Source organism: Bolinopsis microptera, chromosome 1 (genome assembly GCF_026151205.1).
Source record: "Bolinopsis microptera isolate Bmic1 chromosome 1, MBARI_Bmic_1.0, whole genome shotgun sequence".
NCBI classification, from domain to species: Eukaryota; Metazoa; Ctenophora; class Tentaculata; order Lobata; family Bolinopsidae; genus Bolinopsis; species Bolinopsis microptera.
In genome coordinates, this window is record NC_087072.1 from 6,315,299 (window position 1) to 6,336,209 (window position 20,911).

Here is a 20,911-nt window from a genome sequence, read left to right on the forward strand (position 1 = left end):
CAACCTTATAAAACAACTCGAATACCTTTTAAAAAATCTGAAATACAAGTGTGATTTGTTTAAGAAAAGTCTAGGTTTAAGATCACACTTAAATTTACAAGGCACACTTGTTAAAAACGCTGTCATGGTGTTTAAAATACATTTTGCTCGCGTCTGGTTCATAGCTGTTAAAATCTTATATTATCGCAGGTTCTCGCAAGTCTATGATAATAGATAATCTTGTTCAACTGCAATAATATAGAGAAAGTAGCTTAAAATCAAGGCCAATGGTCAGAAATGAAACGAACTGGATCCCAAGCTGCAAGCGGTTAGATATTTTTGAAGCAGCTGTAACTGGCTGTAAGGCACATAACTAGGTAAATAACTAAAACAAGGTCGGCTAAGTAGTGTTCCTAACAAAGTTAAATGAGCCCTATCCTCCGGAAACTGAATGCAAGATCCTTCTCTTCCCACAGAAACAGCAGGAAGAGTTATTTTTCAACAGAGTTTCACAAATTTTCTAGCTCCCAGAGAGTCGAGCTCGCAGAGGAACATTCCTCGTGCCATAGCATTAGTACGTAGCACAAATTTTCAATGACCGGATGTCAAGTATCGTGAAACTCCATCAAGTAAACGATAAGCCGCCCGTAGAAGTCAGTAAACCCCGAGAAAATGAGCTGAAGTTCAGGCCCACTGACGTTCACTTCAAACTCTTGGATAGTGTTACTGTCTGTCGGGTAGACTGTATCCAGAACTTCACCTCCTGCTTTGACCTGACAAGCTTTAGCTGCGAAACCGCCCTGAAACTTCAGGTCGAGTGAAGTTATTCAAATAATTCATGTAACTAAATTCTTAAACTAAGTTCATAAAACGTTCCTACCTGAATAGATTATCGAGTTATGAATTAGTGGCCGTTAGTAAACAGTCCACTACTCACTAGCAGGTAAGAAAACAGAAAACATCAGAAAAAGAGCCAAACATTACGCGACACCGCCGGAATATAATACCTGTATCCTGATTCTTCTGACGTGCACTGTCTCCCCGAACCTAACAGCAACATACTGGCTGTCACCCTGGTCGCTGTTCCAGCATGTATCCGGGCACCCGTCAAAGAGGAACTTCTTCCCGTACTCTTTAGTGTTTCTTTGTAGCGTGGTGCTCACACTGCAGCCTGTCACGGGGACTAGCACCATTCAGCTCTAATGAGAGGGATAGTCAGGGGAGACGATACAATGTGAGCGCACGAAGGGCAACGTTACATTAATTAATGTATAAATAATTGGTAGAGGGAGCTGTGACGTGTATTAGTAGAAGAATGCTAGGTTGTAAACACATCCCTTCTGGTGCCCGCAAGTAAAATATCTTAATGAGATGCTATCCAACTAAAATGTATATGATTTCTGTAGAACATAAAGATAATTTATGTAGTGCATATTATTATCATGACACATAAAGTTTTTCTCAAACATTCACGAGAAGACAAAAAAAAGCAGCAAATATGAAAGAAAACACACATTATTCAAATTCCAGGTGCGAAATACTAAATAACACAAAGGTTACTTTTCTGACAACACATGCTGATTGCATTACAGTTAGATAAATTGGTCATAAACAAAGCCATACAAACGTTAATTGTAGTTTACGTAAATGAGCCAATGATTTAGCCAGCTCATTAACTGACATTTAAAACAAAACATCATGTTACCTGTTTCTCGGATATGAACTTTCCTCAAAGGTGAAATCACAAATAATTTCCCAGAGCAATTTCATCAAGCTGAGAACGAAATAAAATGCCGTTAACAGCTGTAATTTAAAACTGTCAGATCTTGGTATAAACGAGATTGAAAATGTGAATTAAAATTGCCACGTTCTGCTCGATTAGTGCGTGCAGTAACAATAAGTCAGTGGGCTGATGTTGGTTGACGAATTCCCGGATCTGTGATTGGGTAAACTGCAATTTCCTGGTCGGAGATTGGCCCGGACAGAGCCGACAGACCGGCATGTGAAGGAAGATTGTACGTTGCCAGCTAAATAACTGCCCGGCAAGGCTGAGCTTTGTAATTGCGTGAAGCTCACTCCTAAACTGAGTCATTATCCTTCCAGCTGCCTCTGTTCATTGACCCAAACATATAGATCGTAACCACTGCGAAGAAGAACAACTTTCCTCAAAGGATAGGTAGATCTCGATCAGTCTGATGAAATGTAAGGAAATGCCAGACTAACTTATGAGGCAGTTCAAATTGTTATCTAAATTACAAGCTGCACGAAACGATAACGAATTACCGGAGCTGAACCGGAAGCATAACTCCATGATTACCCTATAAGTCTGCTCACTGCTGTAAGTAACATATCAATAATTTCAGACTTTGTAACTGAAATAATATATGAAATAAACTGACCGACGCGGGTGTACGATCCTTAGCATACCGCGAATATGCAAAAGTAACGTTCACATAATCGATCTAACTATACTAATAAAGTACACGGTTACCACTTACAGAAACATCAGGTAACCAGTCAGACACGACGTCGGGTATTAATGAGCTGATAATGAAGATGATGCAGTGGAAGTGATAACCTTCAACGATCCACAAACTGGGCAACTTTCCGTTTTTTACCCTTACCCGACGTGGCAAAAAGCGAGGGAGGGATTTCCTCTTTTGGAAGGTTTCTGACAGAAAAAAGACGTTCCGCTCGAGCGAACGGAGTGCCCCCACATTTAAGACCCATGTCAGAGAGAATGCTCTTAATTTTGTCAGCTCCAAGGTCTGCCAACATCATGTCTGCCGCTTCAAACTCGTCCCAGTTCTTTTTATCTGGTATGGGTTCTTGTTTTTCTTCTATAGGACAATTTTCTGACGGTGGTGCACATTCAGTCGCTTCTTTCGTAGTGTCCGGATGTGAATCATTGTCTGATTGAGTGCCAGGTTCTTCTGTTGATGTCACATGACTCATTTGGTCAACCTCACTTACTTCCATGGTCGCATTTTCTTCAAAAGGTATTGTCTCTTCTGATTCATCCATAAAAGTTATCTTTATCTCCCCCTTTTCGCACTGAACCTCCCCTGTATTTTCACCAGTTTGTTCGTTACTCTGTGTGTCTGTTTCTAAACTCTCCTGATCGCTACTGGATCCTGCGTTTTCATCTACTGATGAATCTGAATCTTCGTCAAACCTGTAAAAAAGACGGGATTAAACATGAAAATGATAATGATTATTAAGGAAATATTGAGTAATGGAAGTATTTAAACGAGAGGTGGAAAGTTAACAAAGTTCTCAAAACTCTCGTCCTGGTTTCAGAAACCAACAACTAGATCAAAAGTTTTTAGAGCTTGGTAATCTGTCGACGGCCACCTGTCAGGATGTGAGTAACACTGTGTGCCTAGTAACATTTTGAGGAGTGCAAACCATGTGTCAACTATGTGCTAAGTGTCCGTTGACAGATTACTGATTTTCTTAAGTTTTCTAACTAGTCAGTAGACGATGAAAGGCAGCAGGTAAATCTTACCATTTCTTTGCCTTGCTTGGGGCAGGGAGAGTGATGTCTTTCACTTGATCGTCCTCAGCGATGGCTGTGGCTATAGCTGCTTCAACGCTGTCCGACATGGACCGCATCTGAAAGTAAATTATGTAAACAACTGGAGACTTTATTCGTACACCTTTACACGCGGACATTAACAATTTATGCTATTGAGTACTGAGGACTCCAAGTTCCGTTCAGGAACTATATATTTTAACTTTAAATACTCATGCGAAAAACGAACTCGTCGTATCAAACACTTAACACACACCACCCACAAACCATAACCTGCAATAAGAACAAGATGATGCCAGGAGTTACTGGAAGCCATAAGTATCACTCACGAGTAAACGACATTTAAAAGAGTACATTACTGATTAACCATGTCTAGCTTCGCTACGCACGGCGCCAGCTCAATTTAAATCGAAATTGAAGAGCAAAATATCTATCTTTGAGATACATCAGCTGAACAGCTAGACCACAGTGGAAAATGTTGGCCATTTCGCAGATTTTATTTTTGCAGCGATAATCGCACTCCCTCGCGATTATCGCGCGATAATCGACTCCTTGTGCGATTATCGCCTCATTTTGCGATTATCGCGCGGTTATCGCCTCATTTTGCGATTATCGCCCCCCCTTGTGCGATAATCGCCTCATTATGCGATTATCGTGCGATTGTCGCCTCAATTTGCGATTATCGCAGTATATAACGAGAACCTAGCTGCCACATCTACAGATCTACTGGAGCCATTTCAGATTTTCAGTGGTAACATAAGTTTATAATTAAAGTTAAAAGATTAACAGCAGTCGAATATTTAGAGTTGACAAATTGACAAAATGCTGCGTTGACAAAATGGCTACGTCAAATGATCAAATAGTTACTCTATATGATTCAATTGTAAGCCCACATAATTTAATTTTGGTCAACGTTGATTAGCGGGTTTTCATCTTTAAGTTAATATATGATTCATCTCATGTTCGTTGACTAATTTACCTATTTCTAGCTAGAATCCAGAATTCTTCCAAAATATCGAGAGCTCAGATTAGACTGAGAGGGGACTTTTTGTTGTGACTTCCCTAGTCACCGCTTATTGTGCGGCCGGGCGCGTCATGCCCGAACCTCGACAGCCATCATCCCGAACCGTTTATATTATCTGACAGCCGCTTTCAAATGTGTTTAACTTAACGATTAGATTTATATTTTTAGAATACTTTTCCGTTAGGCTTATAGCATGTGATCACCTCTAGGGCTCAGGTTACCATTTTGACAGTTAATTCAATGCTCATAGTATGTCCTGGCCTTATCGTTTAACTTAGATCTGATTGCTTGTGACGAGATGATGTATTTCGTTTGTCTCTATCCATCCCGGTTACGAGGCCTATCGAGCTGGAACTGTTACTTAAGGGTGCCCCAGTGAGGCACACTTTATATATATAATAATGATAACATATACACTAATTTGATCCAAGTATTACTGCTATGAGTATGACATAGTGTATTCCTGCTCGCATCAGAGTTATTTCCGATGTCATCCCAATTCAGTTATCTAAGGTCTAATTTTTACCGGAGAAATTGTCAGCTCAATCGTTATCTTCGATTCAAGTGATTCCTTGCGCTCAAAATTGTCCCGCACTCGTCAAATTACATCCTCTGAGAATTATGGCGAAGTGGACAAAATTGAATCACCCTCGCGCGGCGACAAAAACTTGCGTGATGCGCGGTTTCAGTCGCAGTCACTACTATAACGAAAAAATTTTAATGGCAAAACATAAGCGGCGTTTTACATAATATGTGGCGAATATCATTATTGATCAAGTAGAAAATATGAACAGAGGGTGAAGCATCACCAAATTAACAATCTTTCAATTTTAGGCATATAGCAGATTGTCCCAAACACTAAATCCATCATGATTGACCCATTTCAGTCACACAGATTGGATTTCACTTTCAACAGGTATTTCCGTGTTGCTAGCTCGCACTTTTTCACAACTCGGTCTTCGTCATTACGAACATGGTCTGAAAATTTATGTTGCTTACATTTCTGTATTAAAGTGGTGGTCGTCCACATATTATGTACTCCCCCTCACCTTCGATGGTTAAGTAATATATGAACGACCCCTTACACACTACTATTCAACGTGTGGAAATCAAAATTTGATCTCAAACTCAATTAATTCTAAAAGCCCAAGTTATTTCTTACTTGTCATGTGTTCGTGATTCTTAAAAAGGGAGTGAGTACTCTCACCACCTTGCTCATTGAAAGATCCAGAAAACATCCCCCAGAGCTGTATCTGCTCCAAAAAGTGGTCTTCAAGGAGATGTATCTGGTGGAGGTGGTGTTGAAATGATGTTGCAATTTTAAGAGTTCGGTTGGGCCGGAGTTTCTTATAAATATGTCATGAAAATAACTTTCTTCCAGGCTATTTAGGGGTTGGAGACAACAGGTAAAGCTATAAGAGATAACAACAATACCTTCACCGATGTGGACTGACCAAACTTTCGGTACTCTGCCAAGAAGAGGTCCCTGGCCTTGACAAGAGTTTCGATCTCACGGGGACTCTTCACTTTCCCACTTTTGCCACCGAGAACTAAGAGATCTCTATACGAGGACTTAATGCGATCCAGTGCAAGGAGCCGTTGCTGAAAGTGCAGCTTGTCCTGTGGTCTTATCTTCCTGTCAACACAGAATCGGTCAGTCACAGAAGCTCGTTATCAATACAGAATTTTAGCCTTCAATCACAAGTAAAAAGTGGTAGTTATTTCACTATAAACGACAACCATTAGTAACATGAGTTAAATCGCACTGATCTCACAGAACTTACTCGTTTTTATAGAAGTGGTCTGTCCAAAATTGAGTGTGATTGGCTTTAACCAAATATCCTGCTCTCACGCCGGTCAGGGACACACCATGGTATGCCTCAGGAGTGACATTGATGCCCCTCAAATATTGCTCATACTTCGAGGAAAGGGGCCCACTGTTGCACTTCGAGGCCACACGGTTACCTAAAATGTACAGTGCCACACTTATTTTCTTCAACTCATTATATATCAGTTTGCAAAGCCTCCAATTTTTCAATAATGAAGTGATACATTCATCGATGAATCTACATTACCTTGTTCGATGCGCAGAATCATGGCTCCAAAGTCTGTCGTACTGCTGTAGCTGTTGGGAAGAAACCCGTCTGCCACATTGCAAGCGAGTACAAAGTCTATCTCCTCGCACAGTTTACCGTACTCTGTCCACAGAAAAGTCCCGACTTTGATGTTCTAAAGGAAGTATCAAGAGTCATGACAATCAGTCAAATAATTCTAGTACCTAGTTCTATTTGCCACATATCAGGAACAGCATGAGCGGTGTTCGAATAAAAAACTGTGAGCTTCGATCACTTACTATGTGCAAGAACGGAACAGCGACCCAGTTTATGAGATAATCAGAATCCTCCCCGAAACAGTCTGTGATGGGTCGTGAAGCAACATTCATAAACTGGGCTTGGGATCTCGGGTTACACTGAGTCATTCTGATGTGGAAAAACTCGATACTAACAGTTTACAGAAATGGTATACATCTATCGAAATACATACATGGTATACAATATACATCGAGATAAATGTTTGTACTTTGTGAAATGAAGGAGCTGCAATCAGCGAGTTAATGACTGGTATTATAAGTTTATAAGTACCTCATATTAGCATCAAAGTTCTGCATAATTCCCGCAAAAGTTCGGGGCTTGCAGAGAGCTCTCTGGCTTCTGGGTACTTGCATCAGGTCTTTATGTACCTCGCACAGTGGACAGGGGAACGTCCCATTGCTGCCCATACCCAGCATAGCCCACAGTGCCTTTGTGTCTGCACAGAGAATCATCTTCACATGTGCTCCACAGAAGACAAAGTTCTTGAGCTGTGGTAGGTCCCGGTTAACCACCTGTAATGTTATCTGTCTCATGCCTGTCCAGTTTTTAAAGTGTAAGCTGTTAATACAAATAAGCTCAAGTTGAAGTCTAGATTTCATGAAGAAATACCTTAAATATGACCTCCATGTTCCTGCGATGGTCCGGAGCTTCGGTGTACACCAGCATTGGGTGGGCATACGAGCTGTTACACGAAGGCTGGTTTAGCACATTGACTGCCACTTTAGTGGAGCTCGTGTCTGCGTCTACAAACAGCTTAACATGTATAGTTTTGTCAGTTCCCACATCTAACTGGCCTGGAATATATAGAATTCAGCTGGCTGTTAATGAACTATGTGATAAAAACCGCTAAAAGAACTGCCCACCTTGACCTATTTAAATCAAATTAATTTTTTGTAAACAGCTCTATAATCTCTAGAAATTTGAAATACCGGTATTCTTCAAGGTTATAAGTGTTTTGGTTAGCAGTTCCTGTCCATCACAGTAGGCTACTGGGGTACGTCTTGCTAACAGCTCACCACTTTTAGTTTCATTTTTATCATGTGCTGCAGCTTTATGGGAAAGAGAAACCATTGCACTCATATAGTTCACCTTAAAACATGAATGATGTTAATTTTTGATGTACAATATATTCTATATTTCAAAATCTGGGTTGTGCTATGCTATATGCTAGTACGCCATGACACCAAAATGATATATAATTGGTTTTGAGTTCAACTGAGCACTCACGGTGTATAATTCTTCCATTGACTTGAGTTCCTTCTCTGATTCCATTTTTATATCATATTTTTTTAGCAGTGGCCGCAGGTTGTTTCGTACATTGGCTGTCCCCGTGTTAGCTAAAAATTGAGTCAGCATTTAATTTATTGCGATGAAATCTATTGCACACTAAGAATTAACTTTTCCACCCGCTAAGTTGTAATGATAATGACAATTTGTATCGTTCTTAACAACTTACATTCAGCTTTGAACATAGCAACATGAAGAGCATCAATTCGTTTCTTACAGTCAACGCCAGCCAACGCCTGTACATACTCCCGCTGCTCTTTAGAGAGTGATGTTAACTCCGCAGTTCGGATCCGTTTGGTCACTGATTCGATATCAGAGTCATTAGATTTTGAACAGCTTGACTCAGCCTGCAAATATTCATGTTGATTGAACTAAATTGCCTGTAGGGATTCGTTCAGTTTCAGTATGGCTATGATGGCAAACTGCGGAAGTGATATACAGTTTAACTTATTACCGATAACGTTATTCAGGATACCTGGCTCTCTACTATATCCTTGAAGACATGAGTGTGCTTCCTTTTAACACTGTCAGCAGGAGTTTTTATTTCCTTGTGCGGCTTAATGATAGTGGTGATGAGGAGGGGTTTTCCCTGTGAACCCTTCACCTCAAAGGTTGCTCCCTCTTCAAAGCACTTATCTAGTAACGACCTGCAGGATTACACGGATGATCACCTTCAGATGTTTAATATTCACAAGTTCAGCTCTTAAATATCCTTTTAAAGTGCTACACTCAACCCACTCTGATCCTACTCAAGTTACGACTGATGATGTTTTATAGTCAAAGATGCAGACAGCCTGTGTCTTATTAGTAAATTACCTCAGCACGTGGTCCTTGTTTAACTTGCCGTACAGCAAGGTCATTCACTACTTTAGCCCTGGCGAGGCACATAGCTCACTCTACAACTCCGTGTCAAATGTTTCATATATACCAGCCAAGTTCACAAGATATATCCTTGTGTTTGAGAAGAGCTCGTTAGAACTGCTTCTTTTCCCTTCAGTATCCCACAGTCTATCAAAATTAGTGTCACAAAATTGGTATCATAAAATTAGTTAATAAATTAGTATCACAAATAGAGTTAATGAATTAGTGTCACAAAAAAAAGTTAGTATCACGGAACAAACATCACATAATTTTTCAAAAATTAATAATAAATTCAGTGTATTTACAAGTTTTATAGTTAAACTGAACCTCCCCAACGCTGTCGGAAAATCTCAGTCGCAGTGAGCTTCTTTTGAGAGGCCTTTTTTTTTCCTCTCAGCAGCCATGCGGACTCTGGCTTCTATGACAGATTCGGGCCCCCAGTTGTCCGCACTGATACTGAAATTAGAATGAGTGAGGCAGGGACAGGGAGGGAGGGCCAGGGAGGGAGGGCCAGGGAGGGAGAGCCAGGGAGGGAGGGCCAGGGAGGGAGAGCCAGGGAGGGAGAGCCAGGGAGGGAGGGCCAGGGAGGGAGAGCCAGGAGGGGGGTTCACTGCCTAATACCTGGATGCTGCTGAATTAATCCGTGATCGTGGTTGCACAGCACAGACTGGTGTACCGTGACTGGAACGGGACGGTCTGAAATAAATATGGTGTTAAGATTTCATCACAAATGATATAACGCATCGCCAATCTTCATAAGAGTCCTTTCTTATCAATAAAATAACTAGTTGACTTACCAAAACACCACATACATTAACTCATTTACTTTTATGGCTTAAAAATTTACCCTGGCCCATTTGAACTGACGGAGGGAGTTCGCGAGCGAGAGCGGATGGGGTCAGGGGTTCTGATCAGGATACTGCTGCAATATTTAGATGTGTTATATATCAGTTTTAAATTTGACTAAATATTGTTAGCCTGGGTACAAAATTATTACATAACCCTGGCAATAACATTACAATGGAATTAAACTGCATACTAAATGACGATTTTCAACCATTTCAAAAACATTGGACACCGGGTCATATTTATTCTGCTATGCTACCTGACGGGTGCTGGGGTCGGAGAGGGTGCTTGGTGGAGCTGAGGAGGAGATTGGTCCTCATCTCCGCAATTTCCGCCGCCTTTTCGTCCAGGACATGCCGCATGGCATTGGTCACACAATCCTGAATATCACTATTTTAACAGCTTTGTTTCAACAGGGATTCAGTGGATCTCATATCATGACAGATGAAATTTGATTGTTCATATGTGATACAGGTGCAGCTTACCTTGCAGTGCAATGCGTGCAGTGGATCTGTCTGGGTACCAGCAGCAGTAACTGGGGGATGATCCGATGCTGCTCTCTGCTTCACTGCTGCCCCCTTCCTCTTGCATTTCTTGTCAACAGCATATTTCTTATATCGTAGCTGGACCTCCCTCACCCAATCAGAGTGTACGCCACTTTCTGAAATGTATTCATCTCCTTAATGATTAAAGAACGATTTTTACAAAAGATATATCGATCAGAGTTGTCATTTGTTAAGCCATGATGTTTTGCGAGAACTTCTCTAGTTCCTAATAAGAAGTGAGGCAATGGCAAGTGATAAAAACTTATTTACCCTCGATATGGCAGAAACGTGCCACAGCTCGTTTTATTTCGGGAACCGCTTCGAGAGTAGGGAACCTGGCTCTCATGTGCCTGAAGAGTAAAATTTGGGGGGGGGGGGGGGCCAACCATATTAAAGTATATTAAAGTATATCCCCGGGTCAAAATCGGAAAAAATCCTACATTTTAATATACTTTAATATACCTACAATTAGAAGATTTATATAATTTCACTTACAACTCGTGCAGATTGCAGGTCGAGTCAGCAAAAATGTAGGTAAGAGGAAACAAACAAGTTCGATGTATAATAACTTACAACCAACATCTCCTGCGGAAGCCATCGGAACCAAGTGGTCTTAACTGTCGTGTTACAGTTAACCCTGCGAACATTTCTGTCCTGCTTCCACTCATGTTCTCACTAATGTGATAATCGATATGAACGTGCTTAATTTCGTTCTTTATAACAACAAATGCAATCATTTAATTCGATCGAGCTGTCAAGCAGATTACGGTATTAGGTGAATAGTGTGGCCATTGGTAACGACAATAGACAAGTCACTTGGTGACATGATACCGATTACCGCACGTGTGTAAGTTGTAACATCTTATACACTCTTACAGAGATATATCTATATTCGATCCAAGCACTCTCACTTTTGAAAACTGAAGTCGAAGAAAATATTCTGATCCAGGTCACACTAAGAGGTACAAATCATAACAAGTAAAGTTGGCTGGTAACTAAGCGCTAAGTGAGCGCCCTAGTAGCGCTCGATTCATAATTTGATTTTCGTATAGTTCAAATCCAACAAAAGTGCGCGGCTCACCGCGCGTGTCAAACTTGAAATGCAGTAATGAACTCCGTGTACTATTTGAATATAATATTGATATAATTGCCATCGGCAGACAGAATGAACAATATGTATTGATTCAGATTCTTATTCATGTATAAGATTTATTTCCATAACGGAATTATGAGATAATTTTCGAATTACAAATTGAATAGAAGTTTATGTTTATGGTTTCGGGTTTGTCGTAGGGGCCCAGGGGTCATTCGTAAATAGCGTTTGCGTCCGTTAAACAGGGGGAAGAGGAATGAAATTGGAAATATGAAATGTTGATGCTTGTGTTTACTTTCGCCTTTGAAGGTTATAGTTTGATTGTAAAATGTAATTGTGAGGCCAGGGTCAAACTCAAAATGAAAATGCAGGATCCGCTGCGCGCGGCGTCAGGCACAAGGTTTAATATATATATCAAATATAATATTTTTTATTGCTGTTCAACCATAATTTTGATTCAGTGCAGTGTTGAATGTTGATGCAGTATATGACTCACAGTATGTCAAAATTAACTCATCATTTCACTATTGCATTATCATCGCAGATTTTAGCGATTATCACTATTTAATGGCGATTATCGTGCATTTAGCGATAATCGCCAATGTTAGGCGATAATCGTGCGCAATAATCGCATGTTAGGCGATAAACACGCGATAATCGCATATTGGGCGATAAACACGCGATAATTGCATTATCGCTTTTATGCAAGAATAAAATCCAGATATTTTCCACTGTGAGACCAGCTCAGTACAGTACAGCACAGTAAAAAAGTGTACGTGCGCGCCGTTAGGATCATCAAGTTTCGGTTTGGCGTACGCCGCTGCCGTAGTCATATCGTTGCTGATTGGGTTTCAGCTCAAAATGCTTCTTTGTTTCGAACTGTATAAGTATAGCTATCTTATCAGATGTCTTCTGACAATGCTTTCAGATCTAAAGATAAAAAACCCTTTTTTAAATTCGTGTGGTCGGGTAGTGACACAAGCCGTAGCAGAAGAAGGGTAGCAATTCTGTAACTCACAGAATTGTTACCCTTCTTACAGACTGTGAGAATGGCAAGATAGTAGATACGGGATACCCGATAAAACGCACGTTTTGGTATCAAGTCAAGATATGATAAAGTAAGGAAGTAATGGGTAGGTCAAGCAAGGAAGCAACTTCACTTCACACATTTAAGGATATATCTTGCCCAGAGAGATGAACTCCTTCAAACTAGCTCTTTCAGCTCTGACTTTCTGAAATGATTCCCAGAGAAATTCCCAAAGAAAGGGCATACGAAACCAAACAAATCTCCAATAGAAACTCCAAAGAAGAAATGTCACCGACACAGGGGAAGACTGAGGAGGAAGACAATGATGCAGATGTCCGGATGCGATCCCAGCCGATCTTTCCCTTACGTACGTACAACAACATAAGTAAGTACAACAATTTATTATATATATATAATATATATTATTAGTCAGCCACAACTATCAGTAAAACAACGCCTTGACTTCAAATGTCGGTAAAATGTACCTTTACAGTCATCCTCAAATTATTTGTTATATAGTAGTGTTGAAAGTATTAAAACTATATATATATATATATATATATACAGACTTTGTAACAGACTTTGTAACAAAGAACTATCAAAGCTGAACAAAAGTTCATGGAACTCTTAAGATACGCAAGATAACTGCAGTTGCAGCTGTAAAAACTATCCGGCACGCTTTGTATCCGGGGTGAAAATGCGTTCCACAAAAAATGACTGGTCAGGAAAGTTTTGGAGCAATATAGCATATTTTATAACTTTAAAGTTTCTAAGGCATGCAATGACATCATGTCTACAGAATGTAATAACACGGATAACACGGATAACACTAGTAACGGTATGCACAATAGTTTGTTATCTGGAAAGTAGAACTGCAACAATCATGACCACACCCACCAAAGCGTGTAGAATTATAAAATTGTAATTACCATCAACGTCAGAAGCATTGTGAATAATATAAAATACTTAAATCATTTATATGACTCATATGAGTATAAAGATTAAAGTTGCCAAGTTGGTGACATTTGGACGTGCATAGCAGCGTAATTAAAGTATGCTTTTATTAAAACGTTGCGTTATTGTCTGGGTAATCAATGATAACATGGTTAATTTAAAACTGATTTGATGATTTGATAGATAATATCGTATCTCCTTGATAACCGCTTAATTATAAAATTTGTGACAAATAGTCGCCCAATTTATCAAAGAAATGTCAAACTTACAGTATGCCGGCAGCTGTCCAGATCAAAATCTTAAACGGTCACATTAACTCTTTAATTGGATCAGAACAATGGATATCTCAAATAATTTGCAGAACGAATTGCTGGTCAAGCAAGAAGAGTTGTACTGCACTACTGGAGATACACTACAGGTCTAGGTTTAACTTTCTTTTTGTTTTATGTCGAGCATCTGTTTTTAATTTTGCGCTACTTGCGGCTTTATTTTGGTTGGCATGCAGCTGTGTCAGTGCACTGTTTGTTTGTTGACAGACGTATCCAGGTTAAAGATGGGAGGTGAACCAACTAAACGTCAGGGGTCGACCGGGACCGGGACCGGGATGAAAATGAAATCCCGGCCGGGACCAGGATTTTCACGATATTTCTATGTTGAAATGGAACATTTTAAGCAACCTTCAGCTTCGTATAAAGGGTCCATTGACCAATGAAGCAGAGGATGACAACATTGATATCAACATCGTTATATCTTCGGATGAAGATGAACCTGAAATCTAATCAATCCTTCGAGTTTCGATTTTCATTTCGATTAGTTCGATTTTTAACAGTCGTTTCATTTGTCTTTAAAGTCAAAGTAATAAAATATGAATTTGAAGCTAAATTGGATTAAAAAGATCGAAATTCTGTTTTAAAAATCCCGGCTAATATCCCGGCCAAAACGGTAATCCCGGCCGGGACCGGGACCGGGACAAAAACGCCAAATCCCGGCCGATATCTTGGTTGAGCTCTGCTAAACGTCTTAACTTTTACGAGTCTTATTGAAAGTCACAAGTGCTACGAATAAAAACAAGAGAAGCTCCGTACATGCTGACATGTGTATTATTCGGCAGTTTTAAAATTCTTGTAATTGTCTCTAATTCTTGTGTAGAGCGCGGTATAAAACGCTGTTCAGGAAGAAAAACTAAGGTCGAATCAGACCAAAACTGATTAGCAGTGTCCCCTGAACTTAACCAGAAGTAGACGCAGCATACCGTCACATTCTACCAAGAACTTGTACTAAATGTGCAGCCAACACTCCAAACAGTAATTGGACATAATTAGCAAGAGAAATGATAATGTTAGCACATATTATTAAAACTGCAGGTAATTGTCGTTATAATTATAGTCACGCACATGGCTAATTACGTCCAGCATATCTGTTCCACAGGGTGGAGCAAGAAATATGGTGGTACAAGTATGGTAACTGCTAAATTTAAATGGTATCAAGTATTTTCAGAATTCAGCAGCGACAAGCAAGTTATCCTCGTGAACTACACAGCAAAGACTAAACATCAAAGTATCAAGACCACTGTTATGTTATACACGATGTTATAACGAAATGTGTTATAAGATAGTTTTACCGTTCACGCTATCCCTTACCTCCGATATGTACGTGTTATCTTCTGCTTTAATACGAGCAGGCCGCTCTAGAATGTTCTGAAGCTTCTGTTTCTTCCTCTCCTTTCTGTCATCTTTCTCGTGGGCTTTCTTTTCTGACCAGTCCTTCATCCTTCAAAGCATACTGTTAGACTGGTTGTTTCTTCGTTACTATAAGCCCGAAGTCGTCTTAAAGCTAGCAAACTCTTAATTATTCTATTACTCTTTATGCCATTGTTATATTCTATTGATCGTTGTGATCGTATATTAATATCATTTATTACCATATAATATATCATCATTATTATATCTTAGTAAAAACAGTGGGGTTAGTTTATTGTGTAGTTCTGTTACTTGAGAAACAGCATTATTGAAAGTCGCTACGAATAAAAACAAGAGAAGCTTCGTACATGCTGACAAGTAGCGAGTAATATTCAGCAGTTTTAAGATTCTAGAAAGCGGTCGCTAAAGGCACAGTTTAGGCTGCTTCAGGGTTCGTCTCTTATTATATATTATCATATCCTTACTTATAAGTTATACTTTATATTATTACTTACTAAGCTCTTATTATTGGAGACCGGACGGTTTGTGACCAATTAAAACTATGTAACGATCAGTATAATACAACAGTAAAGTAAAACCCCGATTTTCCGCAAAAGCCCGATTTACCGCCACCATTTCCTTTCCCCAAATAGGGCTTAACACATAAATCCTCGATTTATCCCGAACCCTTATTTACCGCGGCTGTTTCCTTTCCCGAAACTCCACGGTAAATCAAGGTTTTGCTGTGCTAAGATGATACAAGTTCTTGTGAACCCGGTCCTGCCCATGATAGTAACTTTATTTATCATTAAATTTTTAAAGATCAAAGATAAAAGCATGAGCCACTGCCAAAACTTACAGTTTCTCGCACTTGACGTCACGGAGTCTCTTACCACTTAGATCTCTGCAAGCATCGTTGTTAGTGGTAGCTTCTATCTGTGCACCAATAGCACGGAGCATGGACCCGAACCCTGGAAGGAGGTTTATAATCTTGACGAGCACTCAAACAGCAGAAATGTTCAAATCAGTCGATAATTTTTAATTTTCACTGAGTAAAGTGTATTTGAAAACTGAGTTGTCACATAGAAATTTACAGATCATTGATATGCAAACGAATAAACAAGTTATAAAGAAGAACCGATGAGCTTCTTACCTCCTTTGCCTCCGCATAGTTTAGGATGTAAGGTAACAGTGTCATATTGCTGTAGCTTGTAACTTGTATCAAACGACCTCCCATTTACCAGACACAGTATGTTAGGAGGAAACTGAAAAATAAAGTACATTATTTGATCGCACACCAAAATTATTGAAGGTCTGCTTGACTAAGCTCTATTTAAATGTATGACAGAATAGAAAATTGAAACAATTGAGCTCAATAAATGTTTTAATAAACCATTTATGCTGTGAAAGATTAAACAAGTCATGAAATTTAATTCAGTGATTAGTTTACCTAATTCTGTAAGTAGGTACCCTAAACTAAATATATACAGTATATTCAGTTACGAAAGTAAATTAGATATTTCAATTTACAATATATGAGATAAGGGCTGTAATATATAACTGTCTTATACACTAGATTACAACAAAGCAGACTAAAACAAAATTTGCAAACAAAATTCAACTTTAATGAGCATCAAAGTAATAGCGTCAAAATTAGAAAGTTCAACATTAATAAGCATCTTAAATTAATAGCGTCAAAGCATGTTTACAACCCGTCAAACAACATGCTGTGCAAATAAAACAGATAAGTCGGAACATATTATTATTATTGTCATAAATAGATGAATAAATGAACTCCAATTACATTGACTTACCATAATGTAAGAGACTGACCTGTTCAAGTAGTTCTTGACAGTGTGACGAACTGACAGCTCTAGTGATGGGCTGTTCATCTAAGGAGAAACTGAGAAACACTTGATCCATAACTACCTGGATTTTAAAGATCTTGATAAGTTTGTGGAAATGTTTCAGTGGCGCAGGGGAAAATTTGGCAAAAAGACAATACGATCGCCGGAATGTAAGCTTTACGTTCAGGTGTGAGAGTTTTAGATTGATGAATGATGTGATTGCAACAGAGAGGACGTAATTTTTTGGACTATTATCATATTTTGAGCAGCTCCAAGTGGCGTGGTATCTACAAATGGGGTAAATTGGCAACAAAATGAACCTACAGTGTGACTAAATGAATTTACATTAGTACATAATTTTGAACAGGAAACAATATTATAGCTTTGTCACTAATCCAACTCAGTTGCAACCGTGCACATTTAACATGCAATTCTCAACAGCCTAGCTATGTAAACAGACATCAATCAACTGGAGGCGGTCTGTAGTGGACCACTATCTAGTGCTACAGCAATACTCATAATAACAATAACAATAAATTAATGTTATTTTTATACAGCACCAAAAGGTTAAATAATTTAAATTTAACCCTTATGCTCAGCTGTAAATAATACTTAAATCACACATAAACTCTATATTAAAAAACCGGATATTAGAAGTTACTTTGACAAAGTTAACGCTTCATGCTATTCACTGCATGTAATCCTTCTAGAGGAGAAATTTCAAGATCAGACATGTTTTAAAGTCTTAGATAAGTCAGCCACCGAAATGTTAAGGTTGCGTAGCAGAGTTGTGAGCGCAATTGCTTAGTGCTTCTTTGAGCCTGTCGACTACTGGTTGTAAGTTTAAAACCGACTAACCTTATTTTCAAACTTCTAAAACTTTCTCCGGGACCATTCAGTATTGACTAAGATAGACATTTTAAGAAATTCAAAACTCTTAATGAAATCTTTCCTTCAGAAAGAAATAACTCACTCCAGAGAAGAACAACTTCTGAAGATTATTTAATCTAAGTTACACTACATATGTTGCTTGAAACAAGATTAAGACAGACCTGCTATTCCGAATATATACCGATCCATAATCAGTAAACAACTGGTTAAGTCACCACGGCTGAATGGAAAGTACCCAAACCTCATTGGTCAGACGGGTAAACTACCTCTTAGACACTTTCCAGCTGACCAGCTCCAAGACAATCCCCTGCAAGTTCCATGAGCCGCAGCTGGATCCCACAAAGCTTGTGCTCTGCCAATTGTGCTCGGCCATTTGCATCACTTGATTTAATGCATCTCTACTATAATTCAAACAATTATTTCTGTACGACCGCCCACATGCAAATTAGGTAAAAAATAAGAAGTTACAAAGTTATATATACCAATGTCCCGCTAAAAGTTTGAGCAAAAGCGCTCGATTTTGCTGATGTATATTCAAATAAAACATCAAATGTTCTTACTAATCACTACGCCGCGCGGCACAGCGCAATAACTATCGACTATCGAACAAATGATAAAATAATAAATGATAAATTACATCATAATAAGCAAAAATATTAAATTGAATTAGTTGGCCTTGCACTTTGTCTTTAAAAAATATATTACAGTAAATTAATTAAATTTAAAAATGCATACAATTTATCAAAAATAAATGTTTTTGGAAAATTAATCAATGCTTGATAATTTATAAAATGTCTATATCGAATATGTTTAGTTCCTATTGAATTCATTGAATCATAATGTTACATGCATAAAATGTAAAACTCATATTATATTAAAGTATTACGTATATAGCGCGCGCATTGCAATTGTCTGTACATTGTAAGCGCAGAAAATGGCCCAGAGAACAACGAGAATTATCCATATTAGGAATATTAGAATCGAGCGCTTACTCATTGAACGCTCGTTTGTTCTCACAATTCGAGTCGATTTGGACCAAACCAGATTTGGGTCTTTAATGTTAGAGACTTATTATCTAGTCATCCTATTTTTCGTTTTTCGTAATTCTCAACAATCTCTGCGTCGCTATGAAATCGAGGAAATAGAGTATATTATGTTCATTGTTAAATTATCGAACTACAAAGGTCAGATAACACCTGGTGTTGAACTGACCTTCTCAGTCATTGTATTGTTGGTAACAAACGCAAATTTATTAATTGCTTTAAATTTGATTCAGCGTATCGTAGTATTTTATCATAGATCTGCAGTCACTGATTTCCGTACAGAATGTTTAGCCAAGCGCAAGCGACGAAACGCAGCTAGAAATGTCTTAGGTTGGTTTATTAACCATTTGCAATTTTCTGATAGTATCACTGACTTTCGTATTTAATCACAGTGTTTCCTCAATGAACATGCTCTTTCGTGTTTTCAATGATTCCCTTTCCTGTTTATCTGTGAACCAGTGGCGTAACGTTGCTCGTTGGCCCCCCTCCCCTTTTGGCGCCCATCTCTAAAATTGAACAAATTAGATGATTTTAGAGGATACATCGGTAAAATCTCTGAAAAAGTATGGTTCTAGAGAAAAACGCGCAGTTTTGCTAGTAACGTAATTAAGTTTTCCAAGTTGTCCCACATTCAAATGACGATTTGGCGCCCCCCTAAGATGGCGCATAGCGGGGTCGGCGGGCCCTTCGTTACGCCACTGCTGTGAAGTATGTTCAAGGTCTCAACAACATCATATTTGTCATAACAAGGTTGATCATCGATGCTATTCATGGCCATTTTTATGTTGATTTTACCATTGATGTAATGAAAGTGGTACCCCCCCCCCCCCCCCCCCTCAATGACTGCTCTAGTCAAATAATTGGAAATAGTTCAAAAGCCCACTCACTTTGTGCGATGAAAGGGCCACCAAAATATTTTAAGACGCTCTTTGCAGTTTGCAGCGTTTCAACCAAATTCTCGAATGGCTGTATCGAACAAGATAGTAACCTACTTTTAATTGAACTGTGCCCTCCAGGCCGATCTGTGGCAAACAGCTCTGGCACAACGAATTTAATCGATTTTATCCTTCACATTGCGAGATCCGTCGGTGTCTATTGGAGACAATTTTATGCTGAGACGATTTATAAATGGAACCGTTGATTCATTGATTGTCATGCTGTCCACAGCTGAGTATCTCTCACTAATCCAGTAATAGTTATGTAGGGTACGGGTTGGACTAGGCACGCATATAGTTTCATTGCGTCCTAATATTGAATATTAATGCCTCAACTCATCGAGGCTAGCGGTTGGAAGATTCAGCTCGTTAGTCAGCATACTCGTGCACATTTATAATAGAGCTGTGGAACAATGAGTGTTGCTAAAAGAAGGAACAAAATGCAAATTCAATGGTTACGGTGATCAGCTCTGTGGCTACAAGATAGGTATTGGAGAACAAAGCAATCAGAACTTTGTCACGCGTGTGCAATGTACATAAATAATATTAGGAGTTAGTTTTGGGTTAAATGTTATCTGGGTGGAGGGTCAAGGGTGACTAACTATAATGTTGAGTCCAATATTATATATCTTCCATAGGCCATATTCTACGTCAAGCTCTTGATGTGTAGCTAGGTTAAGATCAAGAATACAGGATTACACAGGATTACACAGGATTACACAGGATTACACAGGATTACACAGGATTACACAGGATTACACAGGATTACGCAGCATTACACAAGATTACACAGGATTACATAGGATTAGTGGATTACACAGGATTAAAATTAAATTATAAGTCCGCTATCCTGAACCGTTATAATTGTTTACAGAAGGTAGGTAAATAAATTATAAAAAACATTCTCAGCTTCGTTTGAAATCAGGGCCAGGGTTTGCCTTAAGACCTTAATAATAAATAATTCGCGAGGTTTAAGTTTCGTGCATTTGAATT

General features: G+C 39.0%; 4 protein-coding genes across 7 annotated transcripts in view; all 4 read right to left on the reverse strand.

Moving 5' to 3' along the window:
• Positions 1 to 13,093, reverse strand: part of LOC134818695 (uncharacterized) — a 51,084-nt gene extending 37,991 nt beyond the window's left edge. For all 4 annotated transcript variants that reach the window (XM_063828337.1, XM_063828349.1, XM_063828362.1 and 1 more), the window contains exon 1: positions 13,064 to 13,093. In XM_063828337.1, the coding sequence (XP_063684407.1) occupies positions 13,064 to 13,066 (3 nt within the window). In that variant the 5' untranslated portion in view covers positions 13,067 to 13,093. The remainder of the gene's footprint in view (positions 1 to 13,063) is intronic.
• Positions 494 to 13,096, reverse strand: LOC134818738 (nuclear receptor 2C2-associated protein-like). Its single transcript, XM_063828387.1, has 3 exons — positions 13,068 to 13,096; positions 987 to 1,178; positions 494 to 785 (listed from the first exon to the last, which is right to left on the reverse strand). The coding sequence occupies exons 2-3, from the start codon at positions 1,170 to 1,172 to the stop codon at positions 585 to 587; spliced, it is 387 nt and encodes a 128-aa protein (XP_063684457.1). The 5' UTR covers positions 1,173 to 1,178; positions 13,068 to 13,096; the 3' UTR covers positions 494 to 584.
• Positions 5,249 to 11,126, reverse strand: LOC134818646 (uncharacterized). Its single transcript, XM_063828288.1, has 20 exons — positions 11,023 to 11,126; positions 10,720 to 10,799; positions 10,390 to 10,565; positions 10,164 to 10,284; positions 9,906 to 9,980; positions 9,680 to 9,754; positions 9,364 to 9,514; positions 9,014 to 9,205; positions 8,673 to 8,844; positions 8,367 to 8,544; positions 8,138 to 8,247; positions 7,840 to 7,999; positions 7,520 to 7,704; positions 7,181 to 7,422; positions 6,892 to 7,018; positions 6,614 to 6,767; positions 6,323 to 6,503; positions 5,973 to 6,174; positions 5,701 to 5,824; positions 5,249 to 5,516 (listed from the first exon to the last, which is right to left on the reverse strand). The coding sequence occupies exons 8-20, from the start codon at positions 9,055 to 9,057 to the stop codon at positions 5,422 to 5,424; spliced, it is 1,974 nt and encodes a 657-aa protein (XP_063684358.1). The 5' UTR covers positions 9,058 to 9,205; positions 9,364 to 9,514; positions 9,680 to 9,754; positions 9,906 to 9,980; positions 10,164 to 10,284; positions 10,390 to 10,565; positions 10,720 to 10,799; positions 11,023 to 11,126; the 3' UTR covers positions 5,249 to 5,421.
• Positions 13,097 to 15,127: 2,031 nt separating the features above from the next.
• Positions 15,128 to 17,125, reverse strand: LOC134826288 (splicing regulator SDE2-like). Its single transcript, XM_063838655.1, has 4 exons — positions 17,036 to 17,125; positions 16,356 to 16,467; positions 16,062 to 16,173; positions 15,128 to 15,293 (listed from the first exon to the last, which is right to left on the reverse strand). Exons 1-4 carry the CDS (start codon positions 17,123 to 17,125, stop codon positions 15,128 to 15,130), a joined length of 480 nt encoding a protein of 159 aa, XP_063694725.1.
• Between the last annotated feature and the right edge of the window lie 3,786 nt (positions 17,126 to 20,911).